The sequence below is a fragment of the Limanda limanda genome, chromosome 14, assembly GCF_963576545.1.
Source record: "Limanda limanda chromosome 14, fLimLim1.1, whole genome shotgun sequence".
Lineage (NCBI taxonomy): Eukaryota > Metazoa > Chordata > Actinopteri > Pleuronectiformes > Pleuronectidae > Limanda > Limanda limanda.
The window spans coordinates 819797-843182 of NC_083649.1; the positions used below are offsets into that span (position 1 = coordinate 819797).

Here is a 23386-nt window from a genome sequence, read left to right on the forward strand (position 1 = left end):
ATTTACAAATCACAATTCGTTTCATAGGGCTTTAACATGGTGAGACATCCTCTGTCCTTAACCCTCAGCAAGAGTCAGGAAAAACTACTAAAAACCCTTTTAACAGGTAAAAATACGTAGAAACCTCAGAGAGACACATGTGAGGATCCGTCTCCCAGGACGGACACAAGTGCAATAGATGTCAAAAAGGTGGTTAACAAAGAGAGTGACCCCTTCCTGTGGGCTCCTAAGATGGTAGCTCCCCCCCTGTGAATGCTAATTAGAGACTGAAAGGGTCAGAGAGATCCTGTGAAGAGCGTATCTAACATTTAACTTTCATTTAACTTGTAACCACAATAACACAACACATATCAAACTTATACACACCACACAGAATCACATAAACAGTCCTGCTTAGTCTAGTATCATTATTAAGCCCAGTATGTTACCAGTCCTTAAAAAAGGGAGAAAGTTGCTGTGCAGTTGCAGTCCTGCGACGTCCCCGGTTTGGTCGGAAGGTTGAAGTCCTCGCGGTGCTGTTGAGCTGTGCAGTTCATTTGCTTATTGAATCTGAGTTCTTACCTGCAGGACATTGAGTCGCTGCTTGGAGTTTGGAAAAAGCTTGAGATTCGTGGAGGTTTCCTTGAAGACATGAGTTGGAAACTGCACCTCTGACTTCGGGTTGTTGGGTGGGAAGAGAAGAGTTGTTGGAGCAGCCCGGCCCTCTACTAGGCGATGCAGGAGGGTGTCCTTGGAGGGTCGGCAGAAAGAGGAAGAATTGGGGCAGACCTTGGTCTTATATAGGCCCGGTGACCTCACGGGTCATGGGCCAGAGTGACCAAAAGGAGGTCAGCATTGTGACTTTTCACACCTATGCCTGAAGTTGCTGAAACAAAAAAAAACCTGTTGCCCCCTGGGAGACTGAGTTCCTTGGTTTTTCACAACAATAGAACCTGTGGCATCTTGGGAGATTGAGTTCACTCCAGAACATGTGGCATGCTTGTTTCAAGCTTTGACCACACATGTAGGCTGAAAGGGGAGCCTCGTGTTTCCCAACACCTTTAACCGCTTATGAGAGTTTGCTGGGAAAAGAAAACATTTTGCAAAAATTATCAAATTCGATGGTTGAATGTGTTTAAATTCAAATTGATATAGATGCTGCAGGAATTCAGAAAAATGCAGACGCATATTCAGATCACTGCAACGGTTTTCAACTTGCAAGTTCCTTCTGAAAGCTTCAGGTCTCCCAGGAGGGATCAAAGGAAACAGGGGAAAGGGAAACAAACGTAAAATATTACAAAGTGAAATGAGTTTGTACAAAGCAATAACAGTGACAAGCCATTTAATCATAAATACTAATGATATTCATATTTATAACATTAATATTAATAATGAAAGTAATTTTTAATATTATTATCATTATAATATTCCCACAGCGTCTTTAGTTGTGTGCAGTCCTGTTTCCGAGCACTTGCAGCGTGGTCACATGTCAGAGTCATGTGACGTCCTGTGCAGCTGATATACAGACGATGGGAACATGTTGCCTCAGCAGAGCTGCTCACACACAGACACACACTGACCTGCTAATGATCTGCAAAGGGAAATGTGAATGCTTTTGGGTTTTGGATGCAACTCGACGAGCCTCTTTGTGTTTTTTCCACTGTTCTCAGAATACAGGGGACAGATGAAGAGATTCATTGTGCTGTTGTTTTCCAGCTGCATCAACAGGCTCTAGCTGTTCATGTGGTAAATGCTTCTCTGAGATGTCACGTACAGCTCAAACCAACACTACTACTGGTGATGCGTTGCTGCACAGAGTGATGCTGGGCACTGTGACCTCTGTGCCCTGCTGCATCTTCCTCTTCATTAATGTCACCATGTTGTTCACCCTGAGGAGCAAAGCAGTGTTTCGTGAGTCCTCTCGTTACATCCTCCTGTTCAACCTCCTGGTGGCCGACACCATGCAGATAACACTGGGCCAGATATTGTACATTTTGTCTGTCTGTAGAACACGGCTGTCGTATCCTGTGTGTGGTGTTCTGGTCATGCTCTCTAATATCACAATTGAAGTCTCCCCTCTCACTCTGGTGGTGATGTCTCTGGAGAGATATGTAGCTGTGTGCCAGCCGCTGCGACACGCTACCATCATCACCATCACAAACACAGCACTGGCCATCATGGTGGTTTGGGCCATTAGTTCACTGAACATCCTCGTCCACGTTCTGTTGATGTTAGATTTCCCGTTTGAAGACCTGGACACTCTGCAGATGAAAGAATTTTGTACATCCCATGCCATGTTTCTTGGGCCGATGTCTTATGATTATGACAGAGCTTTCACTTGTCTTGTGTTTGTATCAGCGGCTGCAGTGATCATATCCACCTACATCGGTGTGATGGTGGCAGCAAGGTCAGCGTCTACAGACAAAGCTTCAGCTCGTAAAGCTCGTAACACCCTGCTGCTGCATCTGGTGCAGCTGGGCCTCAGCCTCTTATCAACTATACACAACTCTGTCGTTGGATCCATTGCAAGGATTGTGACAAGGCCAATACTTCTGATCATCCTAAATACTTTATATGTGCTCGTCATCATGCTCCCCAGATGTCTGAGTTCTCTCATCTATGGGCTCAGAGATAAGACCATCAGGCCTGTGCTCTTGTACCATCTGTGCTGTCGACTGAAACTCAAAGCTGGGGTCTCACCCTGACACATGTATTGACTTGTTAAACTCATGCTGCTTGTAAAATGCCAACATTTCCAGCATTTGACTTTAATGTAAAGTTCAGGCCAAAAGTCTGAGTCTCATCAGTTTGTCTCTTTTTCTTTAGTGAATAGAATCCTGTCAAAATTATGATTGTTTCAATCAGATCCGGCTACAGCGACTTGTCGTTGAAAGGTGTTAATGGAAGTGGAAGTGTTGAACATTGAGGGGAGGTGAAGGTTAAACATCCGTCTATTTCCCACCCGAGTCCGTCGGGACCCGTCGGGACCTGACAGGACGGAGAGGTTGAGATGATATCGGCGTCAGGTTGGTTCAGACCCGCTGGCTGGGCTGCTGGATGTTTTGACTGTAACTGGGGGAAACATCAGGCTCAGGTTTCTCTCTGGCTCAGTCGGGTTCAGACAGAAAAGGGTCCCGAGCTGATCACAGGCCTCAGATGGTACAGAGAAGGAGAAAAGGTGTGCACCAGACTGAATACGAGTAGGAAGAGACGAGTGCAGGAGGAGAAAAGCTGAACGAGGATGAAGGGAGGTGGGATGTGATGAGAGAGGAAGAAGAATGGAGAGAGGGGAGAAAAAAGGCTGAGTCAGACGGATGTATTGTGGAGGTGTGGTTCAGATATGACCCTGATCCTAAGTTCACTAGTTCACTTCATTAGGCATTAACATTTCAAAAGGATAGGATTCAAGTTGCATCATCCTCGTCTAACGTGCGGCTGTAGCTTCTGCCTTCTTCCGTTCCTCCAGAAACGTTTCAGATTGTCTTTGAAGAAAAGCTCCTGTGCTGTATCACCACAACATGAAATAAAATGATTGCATATCATGTTTGTGTTGGTCTTCATAGTGTCACATGTTTTCAGTCCATTTAAAATTGAGTTGTTAAAACTGGATTCTTTTCATGTTCAGACCCCAGCTTTGAACCTACCACCCCCCCCACACACACACACACACACACACACACACCATCGTGACCTCCATGTTAATCAAACAAGTGTTTCATCCATAGACTGTTTATAAAAAGGTTTTATCCCTCTATGTTCATTCATTCTCCACCACTTACACTGGTCAGTGATTTCTTTCTTTCTACTGGTCAAGATCATATTTAACTCTGACATCTTAAGGTTGAGATTTATGTGAATTAGATGCAGCTAAAGTAAATAAACTCAATCAGTCACTAGTCTAATGAATCCAAGCAGAAGCTTGTGTCCACAGTGAACGTGCACAGCCAAGGGGACAGGATGCACCAGAACCAGCACCGGATAGTTCCAGGAGCAAAATCCTTTAATACACTTGTTTTCAGTTTTGATGAAAAGCTAAATTTGAAAGTAAAATGTTAACATTATTGATAGGAATGATGAGAACCGGGAATGTCCCATTGCTCTGCCAAGGCCCGAAAGGCTCCTTATGAAAACATATTTAAGTTCACTAGCTCAGGATTTTTATTCAGATCTGCACCAGATTACACAAACATAAATATCATCGCAATGAATATGAATTGTTCTGAGAGAAATCTGTGAATATGTTGAACTCTTTTCTCACTTTGTTGACGAAAGTGAGAAACAATCCTTGATCTGGACTCAAAGTTTACCAAGTACCCTGTGTCGTGCCCCACTCCGGGCTTTTGATGTAATCCTGCTTTTAAACATTTGATGTATCATCATATCTGTAATATCAACACAATGACATGTAGTGACCACATGAGGGCGCTGACACCAAGGTTTTGTCTCAGTGTTGTCTTTAGCTCGCTGAAGATGAAAAGTCTCCATGAGACCCACAACACAAACCATAATAAAGACCCAAACGTGTCCAGACCACGTTGGAGTCGTCCTGCCCCATGTCGTTGAGGTGCAGCTGGAACAAGAAGTCATGCTCCTCTAAAGCGCTGAGCATGCTGGGAAGGCGACCTCACCGGACTGGTGGCTGAGCAGAGGACACACGAGGACATGAGACACAAACTTATCTAATTTCAGACGTGAGAAGTGGCTCATTTCAATTTAAACATTAATAAAAATCTCTCCTAAATCTATATGTACGTAATCCTGAAAAATCTGCCACTGTGATTGGCTGGTTAATACAATGAGATGTGACATAATAACATTATTACATTAGTAATAAAGTTCTGCACATCGAGTTGTATATTATTGTTGTGCAATAGGAGTAGACTTGACGTTGGCTAATTATTAATAATCATGAAATATGATTATTAAAATAATAAAAATTATCTATCAAAAATAATTAAATTATTAATTGAAGATGATCAGTAATCAAATAACAATAAAACCACTAATGAGAAAATAGGAATTATCAATTAGAAAGTACAAGCTATCAATTAACAATGATAAGGTTATCAACCAAGAATAATGAAAATAATTAGTAAAAAACAATAAAATTATCAATTTAAGAATAATACTATCTATATTAATAATTGAGAAAGGGGGGCACCACCCTGGTTTCCAGGGACCAACATATCAAGCTATAATTATCAGTCTCATAATGATAAATGTCAAATTAATAATGTCAATATTTTAATATTAACGATTACTTAATAAACAGTGAAGGCTTCTAAGTTCGAGCACAGGCAATCATAATCCAGCTGTATTCACACACTTATGCACAAATAATCACAGACTACAGATACTTTAATTACAAAAGTATTAATTAAAAAGGGGAAAATAAAGTTATAATGTTATTCAATGATTTATCATTTTAACAAGCTCCGATATTTCAAAGATAAACACAGCAGCAGCACTTATCACAATTCAGACAATACATGTAAAACCGGCGGTCTACCTATGTATGTCTGTCCCTATGTGTGTGTGTGTCTGTGTCAAAGTGTCTCTCTGTGTGTATGTGTCTATGTGTGTGTGTGTGAAATAAAGTTAGTGTTATTTATTGATCCATCATCTTAACAAACTCCCATATTTCAAAGATCACAACAGCAGCAGCATTTATCACCATTAAGAAAACACATGTATTCATCTATGTGTATCTGTGTGTGTGTGCATCTGTCTATGTCTATCAAAAAGTGTGTGTGTGTGTGTGTGTGTGTGTGTGTGTGTGAGTGTGTGTGTGTGTGTGTGTGTGAGAGAGAGAGAAAAAGAAGGGGGGCGTGGCGATGACGCAGTCACATAGTGACGACACATCCAAGATGGAGGCCGACAATGTTAGGCTTAAAACTACAAAACAAAATGGCGGGTTCGTTATGAATTTAGAGCCAGAATTGAGGGCGGGTCTACCGATGAATAATCTCCAATGGCCGCCGGACCACGTGTGAGGCACAAAGGAGGAGGTGGAACAAAGGATTCTTTGTTCTGGTTTAGCTTTGGCTTCAAAATGGCGGCCAGATGTTTTCAGGCCCTTTAAATATAGATTTAACTGTTACATGAACTGTATTCTAAATACAGATCGGAACGGGTGTATAGGTCGGTTTAGAAGGAGAGGGAGAGAGAGAAGGCATGCAAGGAGAGTTCAAAGAAGCTCTTAAAACACGCCAGAGATAGATTAACAGTGATTTAACCACTCAGCCCCAAGCGGACGTTGTGGGCTGAGTTTCTGATCGGTAAACTCACTGCAGACTAACACAGACGTTAACAGCGTGGCTGGAGGCTTTCCTCGCGGCGCTCAACCACTAACACAAAACCCGGAAATGAACCGGAAGTAGCGGCTCTTGGTAGCCGGTTAAACAATGAGACTCAGCGGTCTCGCAACAAATAAAATCAAATATTAAACAATATGCTACGTATCTGCCCAGATAATCAAGTCTCTTACTGTACAACCCTCGCGATGTGCCTGCGCGAATGTGTCAGGGGCCAGTGAATCACGTGGTCTCTCTCACGAGCGGAGCTCCGGGCTCGGCCGCTGGACCGGAAAAGGAAGCGAATTCTTCTTGCTGCCCTGACGGAATGAAACTTCGTCTTCTTCTGTAGCAGCGGAGATCGTGCTGCTTTACAGGAACGTGCGGCTGCTTGTAGCCGTTGTAGATCGTGTTGGGAAAAGAATAAAAGTAAAGTCCGTGTCTCACTCGTCTCGCGAGTGAGATTCCTGTCTGGTCTTTTCAGGTTAAAACAGGAAAATGTCCTTTCAAAATAAAACGTCAACTAAGATAAAAGAATAAATGAATGAAATGAATTGAAATGAATAAAACAAACGTCTTAACGCCTCCATTAGCTTACTGGGTTGACTAGGAAGACCCCCGTGGGGGGGGGTCTAGTGGCGACGTCAGCATCGGAGGAAAAAAGAAAGGTTTCTGGGAGCACAGCCTTTTTAAGTCATGTTCCAGGTGACTCCCCCCTGGGAGGAGGGGTCAGGGGTCAGTGTGGCCCCCGGCCAATTGAGTTGTCAGGATTTGGCCCCCAGGGGCGGGCTTACAGTGGGGGACCCAGGAAGTGATTTTCTCTCACATGGAGATAAGATCTCCATGCTGGATTTTTAAATGTAAGGGGTCTCCTGAGGCGAGTCCCAAGTTTTACGAGCCTTTGTTCTAAGTCAGATCACTGGGCCTTCCCCAACAATATAAACTACTACAAGACACATTGTGTCTGAAAGTGAAAGGTGACGTATTTGACTGAACAACGCACCACACGTTGTCCACCAGCAGGACGGAGCCGTCTGGCATCATGGGAAGGTATGAGGCGTTCAGGTTCGGCAAAATGCGAACATCCCGAATCCTCACCTCCTCCTGAGAAGACTCATTCAACACTGTGGGGTATAAATACAGTTTTCAGTTTAACTTTTATTAATCTAAAACCATTCCAATAACACGTGGTTCCTTTAGAGCCTGTCCTGATGCTGGTGATCGTCCAACCTGACGTCTGGTTTCTTTTCCTCTTTCAAAGTAAATTTGGGATCAGACTAATTCCTGCCTCTCCTTCTTTTCTCTATCACACCAGGAGGCAACAGAAACATAAAGCTGAATACAAAACCATCTGGTACCTTTGAGGACAGCGAGGTGTCTCCCGGAGACGGTCATCTGTTTACAGCGGACGGTTGGCGGCGGCAGGACGGTCAGAGTGGTGCTCACTGTGGAGGACGGGGGTTAACGCTGAGGTCAGAGGTCAAACTGAAAGTGTATGAATGTGTGTGTGGTGTACCCTGAGCCTTGAAGGTGTTCAGGCTAATGGACATTTAGTAAATGAACCAGAGAATCGTTTTCTTCCTTTATGAAATCTTTAGTCAGTAGTGATATTGACGTGGTTTGTCCTTGTTGGTATCTCCATCTACTTTCTTTGGCCCTGATCCCGATTCAACTATCTACCAATCCCTTTACTCTATTTACCTAACTGTTGATGAAGGATTAGCTTTCTACGTTCAGTACAAATTATCTTCCATTAGTTTGTTCCAAGTAGTGGAACCACTTTAATGCTAATAATCTTAAATTGTTAATCTGATTCATGTTGTTGTCTGGGATCAAGCAGGTCGTCCATTAATTAGAACGTTTTATCATAATTATTATAATAATAATACATTTTATTTGTAGAGTGCTTCAAGAAAGTCAAAGACACTTTACACAAAGTTCAGTAGAGAATCTAAAGTCTCTGCTCATTAAGGGACAAGTTTCCTCAGCTCACAGGTTGTCATGTTGTTTGTCAGCTGTAAACACTCAGGGGTGTCACACAGAGAAATCCCTTGTAGACCTTTCCCCAGATATCTCATTTAGACACATTAAATATTCAAAACCTCATTCTTTCAGTAACTATTGACATGATTAATGATTCCTCTGAGTAATCATCAGAGGGGATCGAAGTAGAACAAGCACAAACAAAGTCTTCAGCAAACAGAGAAAACTTAACTTCAGTCTTCAAGGTCTGAATCCAAAACTTGTAAATCTGAGACGTTTCAAGTTTCCTTTGGCAAAAGTTTTCTAAGTTTAAAGTTGGGCTGCAACAGAGAGGATCACCTGAGAGTTTCCTCCCTTGTGCAGGAGGTGAAAGATCCTTCAGCCGTGGTTCACTGAGGGGGGGCTCATGTATAAAGTACATCACAGGAGTCCAGACGGGAAAAGACAGGGGGATGCAAGTGATTTCATTTAGGAACTATTTCATAGATGGAAGTATCAGGTTTAATGATTTCATTAACGTGTGATTTAAAATTCAGTTTGGATCGAATGTGAAACCTGTTGTTTTCATACTGGTTGCCAGGCGACGGAGGGATGGTAGAAGTTCGCCTGCTGATCGGGACTGAAAAGTATGATTTCTGTTTTATTTGAATTTACCTGAAGGAAGTTAAATGACATCATTTCTCTGATGCAGATCCATCACATGTCATTAAGCCGTTTAGGGGTCGAGTATCTTGCCAAAGGGCACTTCAGCAGGCTGATGGGGAAGACTGAGGATCGGACCACCGAACTTCTGGTTGGAGGTTGACCGCTCTACCCCCTCAGCCACAGTCGCACCACAGTTACACACTAAGCAGCTGACATTGTCTGGTTTCAAAAATCATCGGCATCGCAATGATACGATATCCCATTAAAATGGCCGATGACGTTTCCTATTGAGAGCAGGTACAGGGAAACTAAAATGGGAACAGGAATCAAACCTCTCTCTGTCTGAGAGACTCTAAGGGCAGCTCCAGATCTGCCCACTCTCCGATAAAGCTGCTCGGACAGAGGCTGAGGAAGGGGATGCTAGCAGGAGACGCTAACTGTCTGTAGCTCAGTGGTCAGATGCTCGATCATCAGTCAAGTGTTGGAATGTAATGTGGATTGTATATAATCAAGTTAAGGCAAAGTGATGCTATGCTATGCTATGCTATGCTATGCTATGCTATGCTATGATATGCTATGCTATGCTATGCTATGCTATGCTATGCTATGCTATGCTATGCTATGAATCGACCCAAAGGATACTTGTCTGTGTGACTTGTTCCAGAAGGCCCACAAGGTGATGCCTGAGTTTAGGTTTATATCATCTGTGGAATAACTTTGACCTGACAGCCAGGAGCACTCAGCCAATGAGAGGCTCTCATAGCTGAACACACGGGTTTGGACACTCGTAACTTTATACACACCAGTGAGTGTCTGAAGCTGTCAGTCACCACATGTCAACAGTTCTTATATCATCCATCAATAACTGATCAGAGCCGAGCTGATCAGAGACATGAAACCTTGTGTGTTGATCCAGATGCTTCTCACGTTTGGAAGCTGTCCTGTAGTCCATCTTTATTTGAAGTCATTGGCACAAAGACCTTGAGGACAGACTGGATGTCCATGTCTTTGTGAACTAAAGGGACATGCTCATTGTGAATTTACTGCCCCTCCCCATCATTTCGCCAGGGAGATAGATGTTCTTCTAGAAATCACATGACCAGGGAGCTGGAGACCAGTGGAGAGATGATGCAGAAGGTGTCAGCCAGTGTCTGGTGTCACGTGATGTGAGGGTTCATATACAGTGTGAGGACAGGAGGACGCTGCAGACAAGCTCTGCTCACATGGAAACCAGAGGAGCCACGACCAGGCGTCTCCGCTGACAGCCCCTCTTTACTGTTGTGGGAATACGAGCGAGAAGAAACCTGTGTTACTGCTTCATTGACTTTAACAGGTTCATGTCTGTGATGCTGGACTAAAATGTTGAGTGCAAATCTCTCTCTGACCAATGTCACAGCTGGAGCTCAGTATCAGGGTTTACTGGAGAGACTGCTGTTCTCCACTGTGACCTCTGTGCCCTGCTGCATCTTCCTCTTCATTAATGTCACCATGTTGTTCACCCTGAGGAGCAAAGCAGTGTTTCGTGAGTCCTCTCGTTACATCCTCCTGTTCAACCTCCTGGTGGCCGACACCATGCAGATGACACTTGGCCAGTTAATGTATATAATCGCTGTCTGTAGAACACGGCTGTCGTATCCTGTGTGTGGTTTTCTGGTCATGCTCACTAAACTCACAAATGAAGTCTCCCCTCTCACTCTGGTGGTGATGTCTCTGGAGAGATATGTAGCTGTGTGCCAGCCGCTGCGACACGCTACCATCATCACCATCACAAACACAGCACTGGCCATCATGGTGGTTTGGGCCATTAGTTCACTGAACGTCCTCGTCCGCGTTCTGTTGATGTTAGATTTCCCTTTTGAAGACCTGGACACTCTGCAGATGAAAGACTTTTGCTCGGACATAGCAATGTTGATCGGGCTCGTGTCTGATGATTATGACAGAGCTTACACTTGTCTTGTGTTTGTATCAGCAGCTGCAGTGATCATATCCACCTACATCGGTGTGATGGTGGCAGCCAGGTCAGCGTCTACAGACAAAGCTTCAGCTCGTAAAGCTCGTAACACCCTGCTGCTGCATCTGGTGCAGCTGGGCCTCAGCCTCTCCTCCACCGTCTACAACCCAATCCTGGCAGCTGCTTCCAGAAGTCTCAAAAGATTAGTATTCGTGCGCCTGCAAAATGTTTTTTATGTTTGCATTTTTATTTTCCCCAGATGTCTGAGCTCTCTCATCTATGGCATCAGAGATCAGACCATCAGACCTGCTCTCATGTTTTATCTCTGCTGTCGACTGAAAGTCTTTCGGACCAACACGAAGGTCTCCGCCTCGTGAAGTCGCATTATTCACTGTTTCGCTGTGTTTTGAATCTGATAGAAAGAAAGTGACTAAAACAAGCTTGTACTTTATTTCACGTCTCACCACAGCTCCACCAACAAACCCCATGTTGTAACACTTAGTGCTGTTTGACTGTTTGACTGTAAAATGTACATTTGAATGTCCTCAAAACAGGTTAATATTATACCATATATATAAATATATATCATATTTATGTCCTAAATGCGTTTCTGTGCCTCAGACACATTTTATTCCATTAAAGTTCTTTCAGAAATGACAACAAAGAAAGTATTTGTCAGGATCCACACTTTTTCATGTCCTGTCATCTTACACAATAATGCCTTAAAAGTGATACCATAACATGGTGTGCCTTTCGGCATTCAATAAATGTGGTTTTCAAAATAAAATATAAACATATTTAAAATATAATGAAATCATAACTTTAGTTGGTTAAAGTTAACTCGGTGCACCACCATTCAAAGGAAGGGAAACGATAGCCAATTTATTGATTAAGATCAGTCTCATTTAGATCTAGTTCACTTAGAAATCTCAATATTTACTATTAAAGATTATATAATGAACAGTGAAGGTTTATGGTTTTCTTGACTTAAGATTCAAGATTCAAGATTTTTATTATCAAATACACAACAAAAACATTAAGCAGTCGCTGGCAATGAAAAGCTCGAGTCAAAGGCTATCTTCTAGCAATGCTCAATAATTACAACCAAAAAAATAAAATAGAAATAGTATAAAATAGAATAAAATAGAATATCAAAAATTTAAAAAATAAAATAAAATGTATATATCTAAATATATATATATATATACAGCTCAAGAGAAAAATAGAACAACAATTGTTCAATTGTGTGCAAGAGTGCAAATGCAAATATGCCACGGTGCTGGTGCAAATATGCAAATATGCCAGGGTGCTGGTTTGATGGAGTTATTGCAGTTTAGAGGAGTTAGAGGAGTTTAAAAGTCTTATGGCCGTACCAGGCAGTGAAGCAGCCAGTCAGGATGCTCTCTATGGTGCACCTGTAGAAGTTGCATAAAATCCTGGAGTCCATGTGGAGAAGAGCCGCTGTCTGGCCATCTTCCTGATGGAGTCTGTGTGATGGGTCCAGGTCAGGTTATCACAGATGTGGACCCCGAGGAACTTGAAGCTGCTGACTCGCTTCACCGTGGTCCCGTTGATGGAGAGGGGGGCGTGTTCTTCTCCTCGTCTCTTCCTGTAGTCCACGATCAGCTCCTTAGTTTTGCTGACGTTGAGAAGGAGGTTGTTGTCCTGGCGCCAAGATGTCAGGGCTCTGACCTCCTCTATGTAGGCCTTCTCATCGTCTCCGGTGATCAGGTCTATGACGGTGGTGTCATCAGCAAACTTGATGATGGTGTTGGAGCTGAGGGTGGTGTTGGGGAAGGCCCCAGTGATCTGACTTTAGACAAAGAGTCGTAAACGCGGCCCTTGCGACATTACAAGCCAGGATAAGAGTTGCTCTCCTCTCAGGGGAGATGTTGCTTGGGGGCCTGCAGAGACCATACTGAAACCTGAGACATCCACTGAGGTCAAATCTGACAGTCAATTGGCTGAGGGCCACACTGACCCTTGAACCCCTCCTCAAGGGGGGAGTCACCTGGAACCTGACTTAAAAGAGATGAGCTCCCTCAGAACGCTGCTTTTCTCCTGCACTGACGTTTCAACCAGACCTCCCCAGGGTCTGACCAGATGACCCAGTCACTAAAGGAGGCGATTACCACTTTTGTTTTAGCCATTTTCCCTACTAAAGATTTCAGCCAAGACCTCCCCGGGTCTTTCCAGATGTCCTAGCTGCTAAAGGGGGGAAATCACAAACGTTTGTTTTAATTCATTTTATTTTTCCTTCGTTTATCTTAGTCAAAGTTTTATTTTGATAGGACATTTTTGTTATTTTAACTTGAAAAGATCGAAACAGGAAATTCACTCGCGGGACGAGTTGCACACAGATTTTTTTTTCTTTCCACACGATCTCCAACGGCTACAAGCAGCCGCACATCCCTGTGTGACAATCCTTAACTAGGCAGAGACTCAGAAGCAAAGAAAGCACGAGAGGCAGCAAAATAAAGTATTAAATAAAACTTTACTTAAATAGTCCAAAGCAACAAGTCCATACAGGTAACAGGCAGAAATCGAAGGTCATAAATCCAGGCAGAGTCAAAAACCAGGTAGTCCAAACACAGAAGAAATCGCTGGAGAGCATGTACGCACACAGGAGACAATGACAATCTGGCAGAGGGTGAGGGGAAACACAGGGTATAAGTAGGGACTGCTTAATGACAAGTACAGGTGTGTGGGGAAACCAACAGGAAGTAAAGGTAGACATGAGACACAAGAACCCAGACACCAAAATAAAACAGGAAGTGAAATCAAAACAGACACAGACTGAACAGATCGTAACACCCTGCAGAAGAAGACGAAGTTTCATCCCGTCAAGGAGCACGAGAAAATCCGCTCCGTTCCGGCCCAGCTGCTGAGCTCCGTGCCCCAATCGAACCACCGGAGCAAGCCTGAGAGGCCTCAAGTTATTATCTGGACTTCCGGGACATTCGCGCGGAACGCGCACGCACCCCACGAAACCACGGTCACAGCAAGGGGCTATTTTGTCTGGGCAGAGACTAGTTTTAATACTTAGCGTGACGTTTAATATTTGAGTGTATTTGTTTGTGAGACCTCCGTGTCTCCTGTTTAGCCGTGACGAGCCGGCACTTCCGTTTCCGGAGTTCCGGCCTTGTTCTTTGTGCTTAGTGCCGCGAGAAGCGCCTCCGGCATCACTGTTTACGTCCGTTTAAGTTAGCAGAGATTTTAACGATTAAAACATCAGCACACAACGTCCGCTTGGGTGCTGAGTGGTAAAATCACTGTTAGCTTATCTCCGGCGTGTTTAAAAGAGCTCCTCTGTTCTTTCCTTGCATGTTCTTTCTCTCTCTCTCTCTCTCTCTTCTCCTGAACCTGCTTACATACACATTCCGATCTGTATTCACACATTTCAAGTTTCCTAGATAACTCTAGGCTAAGAGAGCCTGAACGCATCTCGAAGCCATTCGGCCCCAAGGCCAAAGCAGAGATAAAGAATTCTCTTTGTCTGAAAATTCCTTTGTTTTAATTCACGTGCCGACCGCCATTTTGGCCTTCGGCCGCATGGTGTCATTAACATAGGCTCCATTTTGAATAACGTGAGTTAGACCACCATTTTGAGAGTTCATCATTGCCACTCCTCCTTTCTCTCTCTCTCCTCCATTTTTGGCTTCACATTCCTAAGATGAATCTGCCATTTTGGTTGTGGTCCCGGTGAGTTAGACCACCATTTTGAGTTTGTCATCGCCACTCCCCCTTTCTCTCTCACACACACACACATAGAAACACACACAGACACACACACACACATAGACACAGAAAGATACAATTATGAATCATTAAATAACATTAACTTTATTTCCCCTTTTTAATAAATACTTTTGTAAATAAAGTATCAGTATTCTGTGATTATTTGTGCATATGTATGTGAATGCAGATGGATTATGATAGCCTGTGCTCGAACTTAAAACCCTTCATTGTTTATTATATAATCATTAATATTAACTATTGAGATTATTAATTTAACTTTTATCAGATGAGCATTGGTGGAGGAAGTACTGAAGTTTAGTACTTAAGTAAAAGTACAACTACCCAGGAAAATATATACTTAAGTAAAAGTAAAAGTACTACATCAACAATCCTACTTAAGTAAAAGTAAAAAGTACTTACTTTTAAATTTACTTTAAGTATTAAAAGTAAAAGTACTCACGCAATGGGTTGTCTCTCAATGTCTAGGCTGTGCCATTTTGATAAAGAATGCAGATATAGCTACTAGTAATACTCATGCCTCTACAGATGTCACTTCTAGTAATAATTATAAGCAACAACATTTGCAGGTATGGCCTGCCCCTTTAAGGAACGGGCCCAGAGAGTGACGTAGTGCACCTGGGTAACTTGCGCAAGATGTGTGTGAATACGAGAAGTGAACGACCACCTGGAGGTGATGAGAGTGTTGCTCCGGTGGACAGTCAATAAATAAAGTGGCGGCTTTAAAACTAAAGAAACGTCTCCTCCTCCTTCTTCACGGAGTGGTCCGGACGGCTGCTTACCGGCCACTGTGTGTGACTGTGTGTGTGTGTGCGTATGTGTGTGTGTGTGTGTGTGTGTGTGTGTGTCACCCAGATGCGTATGTGTGTGTGTGTGTGTGTGTGTGTGTGTGTGTGTGTGTCACCCAGATGTGTGTGTGTGTGTGTGTGTGTGTCACCCATATGAGGAGCTGACGAGTGGGCACCCTCCGTCGGCCCTGCGCTAAACAGAGTAGCTGATGGTTAGATAGTGATCAACTACGAACTTTAACAGGAAGAGTGGAAATGTTTGTTGGCGTGTGTGTGGCTGCGTGTGTGACTGTGTGTGTGTGTGGAGCGCTGGCGGAGCCGCTCCGTAACAGCAACATTTTGGCGAAAACTGTGTTCATAAAATGTAACGAGTAACGACACATATATGTAGCGGAGTAAAAGTATAGATAATAGCTGCAAAATGTAAGGAAGTAAAAGTAAAAAGTATGCACTATTATTTTTACTTAAGTAAAGTACAGATACGTAAAAATGTACTTAAGTTCAGTAACGAAGTAAAAATACCTTGTTACATTCCACCACTGCAGATGAGACTGATATTTATAGATTGACTTGTTGGTCCCTGTAACCAGGGTGGTGCCCCGCTACGATAAGTAATAATTACAGATTGTATCATTCTTTATTGATAATGTAACGGACTGGGGCTTATGGTCAGTGTTGGGAAGGATACTTTCAAAACGTATTCCGTTACAGAATACAGAATACATGCACAAAAATGTAATCTGTAACGTATTCCATTACATTAACTAATCTGAGTAACGTATTCTGAATACTTGGAATACTTCCGGTTTGTATTGCATTTTTTAAGTGTATGATTGCGGCGTTGTTATAGTCAGTGGAGCAGCAGCAGTTTAAAATCTCTCTCCGCCGATGCGTCGGGCCAGCTGGATGTCCGGCTCCCATCCACTCCCACCTCTGTACCGGTCCCACCGGAGGCTGAAGCCCCGCCCTGCGCCAAGGCTGCCTCGCGCCGTGCAGCGATCGTTTCGGCGTCGAGTCTATTTTTTGCGCTTGACGCGAGCGTATCGCTCCAGGAAACACACTGAAAAATGAACGATATTGATGACATATTTTATATGATATAAATGATAAAGCATGCATCCCATAGTTTGTATTCCCCTTCTGTTGTCCTGGAGTTTTAAATTTACCAATTTGACCGATCACATTATTAAATGCCCCCCTCCATACAGACACACAAGCAGTCATAAAGATAAAAAGAGAGGGGGGGGGGGGCGGAGAATACGTCATTTACCCTCGACACCCGACATTGAACGGAGCAAACAGCGGAGAAGTTCTTGAAGATAGATGACATTAAATTGGGACGCTGTTGCAGTTAATGTTGGAGCAACAAGTGACCATATGCTTTTATACTTCTGGGTCAACGGGTGATATTATTTTAGCGTCGCTTCAGCGTCCGGTGTGAACCCTGCGTGCCTCGCTGGTCTCCTGCTGAGCCATGACAGCGGAGCTCTGGGAGCGCAGGTCGGTCTTCTCTCATCAGGCGCAGGAAGGGCAGCTTGCGGATCAGCAGCTCCGTAGATTTCTGGTAGCGACGGAACTCTCTCAGAGCCTCGGTCCCGGGCCTGTAACGGTCCCGAGCCGGTCGCGGTGAGGCTCCTTCACGCCGCCGGGGGCCCGGGCGATCTTACGGCAGCCCTGGTCTCCAGCTGCTTCCTGGGGGCTTTGCCTCAGGTGGATTTACGAGACAGTGATTAAACTCGTGAAACAGAAAAGTACCGTCATGTAATCCACTGATTTCAACAATGTAACTGTATTCTGAATACCATCTATTTAATTTGTAACTGTAACGGAATACAGTTACTCATAATTTGTATTCTAAATACGTAACGCCGTTACATGTATTCCGTTACTCCCCAACACTGCTTATGGTTATGTGTGATTGTTGGCCGTTGTCAGTAAGACATTGTGTTAAAGGAATGTTCTGAAGTCCTGAGCGGCAGTGAAGGGTCGGGGGCGGGACATGTGATTGTTTAGACAAATAGGATGGGTTCTTTGGTAACGAGGCTCTCTCATTGGCTGGTTTTGCGGGGGATTGGGTGGCAATAAGGAAGTTAGGTTGTTGTTGATGTGCGCGAGTGACAGAGTGGATGAAAAAGGCACATGTTCACATGTAAAAGTCAATAAAGTGATAGACGACGAAGAAGCTTCCTGTCCTCTCTACGTGAGGACGTTACAATCATTTTATTGTGATATTTTATTGTGATAGCCTTATCATTTTTAATTATTTTAATAAATCATTTTTATTATTTTAATAATCATATTTCATGATTATTAATAATTAGCCAACGTCAAGTCTACTACTATTGCACAACAGTGGCCATGCAGTCATGCGTGACAGGGAGGACAGGAGAGGACTGAGCACACAGCCCTGGGGGGCACCGGTGGTGAGAGTCAGGGTGGAGGATGTGGAGCTGCCGATCCGCACCGCCTGTGGTCTGCCCGTCAGAAAGTTCAGTATCCACTCACAGAGGGCGATGTGAGCCCAAGGTCTCTGAGCTTGGTGACGAGCTTCATGGGCAAGATGGTGTTGAATGCTGAACTGTAGTCGATGAACAGCATTCTCACATATGTGTCCCTCTGGTCCAGGTGGGAGAGGGCAGTGTGGAGGGTAGGGAGATGGCATCTGCAGTCGACCTATTTGACCTGTAGGCAAACTGCAGAGGGTCCAGAGAGTCAGAGAGGAAGGACAGGTTGAAGATGTCTGTGAACACATCTGCCAGCTGATCTGGACACACCTGGAGAGCTCGGCCGGGGATGCCATCAGGTCCAGGTGCCTTGCTCGTTGAGAGATCTCCACACGTCTGCCCTGGATATGACGGGGGGGCAGCAGTCCTCCTGGGCCTCTTCGATCACCACAGCCGGGGGGGTGCTCTCAAAGCGTAAAAAGTGTTCAGATCCTCTGGGAGAGATGCAGACACATCATCAGCACTGCTGGTCTTAGCTTTGTAGTCTGTGATGGTTCTCAGTCCGGCCCACATGTTCCTGGTGTTGGAGCCCTTGTAGTGGGACTCCACTTTGTCCCTGTACAGTCTCTTAGCTCTGCTTATAGCACTCCGGAGCGCGTACCAGGACTTCTTGTATTCCTCCAGATCCCCTGAGATGTAGGCAACGGTCCTTGCTTTGAGTTTAGCATGGACGTCACCATTAATCCAGGGCTTCTGATTTGGAAATGTTCGTACAGACATCCTGGGTACCACGTCATCGATGCATTTGCTGATGTAGCAGATGACCGCGTCCGTGTACGTGTTGATGTCATCATCCTGGAACACGCCCCACTCCGTCGTGCTGAAGCAGTCCTGAAGAGCCGAGTCTGATTGGTCGGACCACCGCTGAATGGTCCGAGTCACCGGTCTGTCACGCTTGAGTTTCTGCCTATAGGAAGGCAGCAGCAGAACTGAAACGTGATCTGATTTGCCGAATGGGGGCGGGGGAGGGCCTTATACGCACCCCAGAAGGGAGTGTAAACATGGTCCAGCGTGTTCGCGCCGCGCATCAGACAGCTGATGTGCTGGTAGTATCTCGTCAGGACTTTCCTCATCTTGCCGTTGTTAAAATCCCCGGCCACAATAAACGCAACCTCGGGCCGTGATGTCACTGTCCTGTCGATAACCGCATGCAGCTCGTCCAGCGCCTGGTTGGTGTCGGCGTGTGGCGGGATGTACACAGCTGTTATGACGACCGATGTAAACTCCCGCGTGATGTAATAAGGCCGGCATCTGATCATGAGGTGCTCCAGGTCCGGAGAATAAAGTAGAAGTAGTAAAGTAGTATTCTATAAAGTAGAATAAAAAACAACAATATAGAAAAAAGAGAAAAAAAGAGCAGAGCTATGGGAGAGCTCGAGACACGGCAGCCTTCCTCGGCGCAATCCTACATCCAACCTGACAGTGTAGAGGTTGGCAAAATTCACTTATGCATCATTAATGAAAGAACATTTGTGAAAGACAAACATTTATTATGAATATAATAAAGTATAAAAACACAAATTACTAACAAACGTACTAGCTAAACAAAGATGTGTATGTGAGTGTGTGTGTCTATGTAAGTCAGTGTGCTTCCCAAGATGGTGGCTTAATTAAAAGTTCACACCTTCCTTAGTATGCTTTCAAAATGGTCACTGGCCCCCCCTCTAGTTAACGGCCTCCCTTCCTTCAGAAGTGGTTTTACGACATGTAGTGGGGGTCTGAGCTAATGAGGTGAGGAGATATGCGTGTGTCTGTGTAGCTGTTAATCAGAGAATGGGAGTCAGAGAGAGGAAGCCTGTGATGGGCTTAACTAAAATTAACTTTCAAATAACTTATAACCACAATATCACAACATATCAAACGTATAAACGTCACACAGAATCACTTTAACAGTCTTGCTGAGCCTTATATAATTATTAAGCCCAGATTATGTTACCAGTCCTTAGAAAGGGAGAAAGGAAGTTGCTGTGCAGTTCGCAGTTCATCCTGCCGGTTGTGTGAAGTCTGCTTGTTGGTCGTAAGGTTCTGAACTCACGGTTCTGTCGAGCTGTGGCTCAGTTGCTCGTTGAATCTTACCTGCAGGACATCGAGTCGCTGCTAGGAGTTTGGAAAAGCTTGAGATGCGTGGAGGTTTCCTTAGTGAGATGAGCTGGGAGCTGCACCTCTGTGCTCCTCTTGTTGGATGGGAAGAGAAGTTTTGAGCTGGAGCAGCCCGGCCTCTCCCTCGGCGATGCAGGAAGATAGACCGGTAGCCTTCCTCCTGGGAAGGTTGGTGAAAAGAGAATGAACAGAGGGAGATCTGTCCGTATATTGGCCCGGTGACCCCACAGGTCATACGGCCAGAATGACCAATAGGAGGGGCCCTTGTGGTTTTTCACACCTCTGTGTGAAGTTGAGGAATCCTGGGAGAGTGAGTTCCCTGTGCTCTGGCTTTTTCCAGACCAATGGAATCTGTTGCACCCTGGGAGACTGAGTTCCTTGGCTTTCTCAAGAACAAAGAAACATGTGCTTTCAGGCTTTTGACTGCACATATAGGCCCAAGAGAAGGCCTGTGTTTTCACAAGAACCATGTCCCAACAGTGGGAAGCCGGTTGCGGGGGGGAGCTTGTATGTTTTAACTCTCATTATCAACTATCTTGGAAATCTGTCCAACTTTTAAAGACACTGAGATCATCACGTCTGGATCATTGCGTTTTTTTATTGCTTGAAATGCTCCGTAAATAGATATTATTATAATTATTCACAGCTTAGTGACACATACTGTCCTTCTCTTATTCCATTAACCGCTTATGCCGGGAAAAAAAACATTTTGCAAAAATTATCAAATTCGATGGTTAAATGTGGTCAAATTCAAATTGATATAGATGCTGCAGGAATTCAGAAAAATGCAGATGTCATATTCAGATCACTGCAACTGTTTTCAACTTGCAAGTTCCTTCTGAAAGCTTCAGGTCTCCCAGGAGGGATCAAAGGAAACAGGGGAAAGGAAAACAAACGTAAAATATTACAAAGTGAAATGAGTTTGTACAAAGCAATAACAGTGACAAGCCATTTAATCATAAATAATAATGATATTAATATTTATAACATTAATATTAATAATTAAAGTACTTTTTAATATTATTATCATTATAATATTCCCACAGCGTCTTTAGTTGTGTACAGTCCTGTTTACGAGCACTTGCAGCGTGGTCACATGTCAGAGTCATGTGACGTCCTGTGCAGCTGATATACAGACGATGGGAACATGTTGCCTCAGCAGAGCTGCTCACACACATACACACACTGACCTGCTAATGATCTGCAAAGGGAAATGTGAATGCTTTTGGGTTTTGGATGCAACTTGATGAGCCTCTTTGTGTTTTTTCCACTGTTCTCAGAATACAGGGGACAGATGAAGAGATTCATTGTGCTGTTGTTTTCCAGCTGCATCAACAGGCTCTAGCTGTTCATGTGGTAAATGCTTCTCTGAGATGTCACGTACAGCTCAAACCAACACTACTACTGGTGATGCGTTGCTGCACAGAGTGATGCTGGGCACTGTGACCTCTGTGCCCTGCTGCATCTTCCTCTTCATTAATGTCACCATGTTGTTCACCCTGAGGAGCAAAGCAGTGTTTCGTGAGTCCTCTCGTTACATCCTCCTGTTCAACCTCCTGGTGGCCGACACCGTGCAGATGACAGTGGGCCAGTTATTGTACATTTTGTCTGTCTGTAGAACACGGCTGTCGTATCCTGTGTGTGGTCTTCTGGTCATGCTCTCTAATATCACACTTGAAATCTCCCCTCTCACTCTGGTGGTGATGTCTCTGGAGAGATATGTAGCTGTGTGCCAGCCGCTGCGACACGCTACCATCATCACCATCACAAACACAGCACTGGCCATCATGGTGGTTTGGGCCATTAGTTCACTGAACATCCTCGTCCACGTTCTGCTGCTGTTAGATTTCCCGTTTAAAGACCTGGACACTCTGCAGATGAAAGACTTTTGTGGAACCCATGTCATGTTTCTTGGGCCGATGTCTTATGATTATGACAGAGCTTTCACTTGTCTTGTGTTTGTATCAGCGGCTGCAGTGATCATATCCACCTACATCGGTGTGATGGTGGCAGCCAGGTCAGCGTCTACAGACAAAGCTTCAGCTCGTAAAGCTCGTAACACCCTGCTGCTGCATCTGGTGCAGCTGGGCCTCATCCTCTTATCAACTATACACAACTCTGTCGTTGGATCCATTGCAAGGATTGTGACAAGGCCAATACTTCTGATCATCCTAAATACTTTATATGTGCTCGTCATCATGCTCCCCAGATGTCTGAGTTCTCTCATCTATGGGCTCAGAGATAAGACCATCAGGCCTGTGCTCTTGTACCATCTGTGCTGTCGACTGAAACTCAAAGCTGGGGTCTCACCCTGACACATGTATTGTCTTGTTAAACTCATGCTGCTTGTAAAATGCCAACATTTCCAGCATTTGACTTTAATGTAAAGTTCAGGCCAAAAGTCTGAGTCTTATCAGTTTGTCTCTTTTTCTTTAGTGAATAGAATCCTGTCAAAATTATGATTGTTTCAATCAGATCCGGCTACAGCGACCTGTCATTGAAAGGTGTTTATGGAAGTGGAAGTGTTGAACATTGAGGGGAGGTGAAGGTTTAACATCCGTCTGTTTCCCACCCGAGTCCCTCGGGACCCGTTGGAACCTGACAGGACGGAGCGGTTGAGATGATATCGGCGTCAGGTTGGTTCAGACCCGCTGGCTGGGCTGCTGGATGTTTTGACTGTAACTGGGGGAAACATCAGGCTCAGGTTTCTCTCTGGATCAGTCGGGTTCAGACAGAAAAGGGTCCCGAGCTGATCACAGGCCTCAGATGGTACAGAGAAGGAGAAAAGGTGTGCACCAGACTGAATACGAGTAGGAAGAGACGAGTGCAGGAGGAGAAAAGCTGAACGAGGATGAAGGGAGGTGGGATGTGATGAGAGAGGAAGAAGAATGGAGAGAGGGGAGAAAAAAAGGCTGAGTCAGACGGATGTATTGTGGAGGTGTGGTTCAGATATGACCCTGATCCTAAGTTAACTAGTTCACTTCATTAGGCATTAACATTTCAAAAGGATAGGATTCAAGTTGCATCATCCTCGACTAACATGCGGCTGTAGCTTCTGCCTTCTTCCGTTCCTCCAGAAACGTTTCAGATTGTCTTTGAAGAAAAGCTCCTGTGCTGTATCACCACAACATGAAATAAAATGATTGCATATCACGTTTGTGTTGGTCTTCATAGTGTCACATGTTTTCAGTCCATTTAAAATTGAGTTGTTAAAACTGGATTCTTTTCATGTTCAGACCCCAGCTTTGAACCTACCACCCCCCCCCCCCCCCACACACAAACCATCGTGACCTCCATGTTAATCAAACAAGTGTTTCATCCATAGACTGTTTATAAAAAGGTTTTATCCCTCTATTTTCACTCATTCTCCACCACTTACACTGGTCA

The 23386-nt window shown here is 44.3% G+C and overlaps 3 protein-coding genes across 3 annotated transcripts; all 3 read left to right on the forward strand.

Annotated features, from left to right (window-relative positions):
* The first annotated feature begins 1742 nt into the window (after positions 1 to 1742).
* LOC133019707 (odorant receptor 131-2-like) lies at positions 1743 to 2684 on the forward strand. The gene has a single exon (XM_061086265.1). It carries the CDS (start codon positions 1743 to 1745, stop codon positions 2682 to 2684), a length of 942 nt encoding a protein of 313 aa, XP_060942248.1.
* Positions 2685 to 10259: 7575 nt separating this feature from the next.
* LOC133019708 (odorant receptor 131-2-like) lies at positions 10260 to 11228 on the forward strand. Its single transcript, XM_061086266.1, has one exon. The coding sequence runs from the start codon at positions 10260 to 10262 to the stop codon at positions 11226 to 11228; it is 969 nt and encodes a 322-aa protein (XP_060942249.1).
* Positions 11229 to 21420: 10192 nt separating this feature from the next.
* LOC133019906 (odorant receptor 131-2-like) lies at positions 21421 to 22314 on the forward strand. The gene has a single exon (XM_061086498.1). It carries the CDS (start codon positions 21430 to 21432, stop codon positions 22312 to 22314), a length of 885 nt encoding a protein of 294 aa, XP_060942481.1. The 5' UTR covers positions 21421 to 21429.
* The last annotated feature ends 1072 nt before the right edge of the window (positions 22315 to 23386 follow it).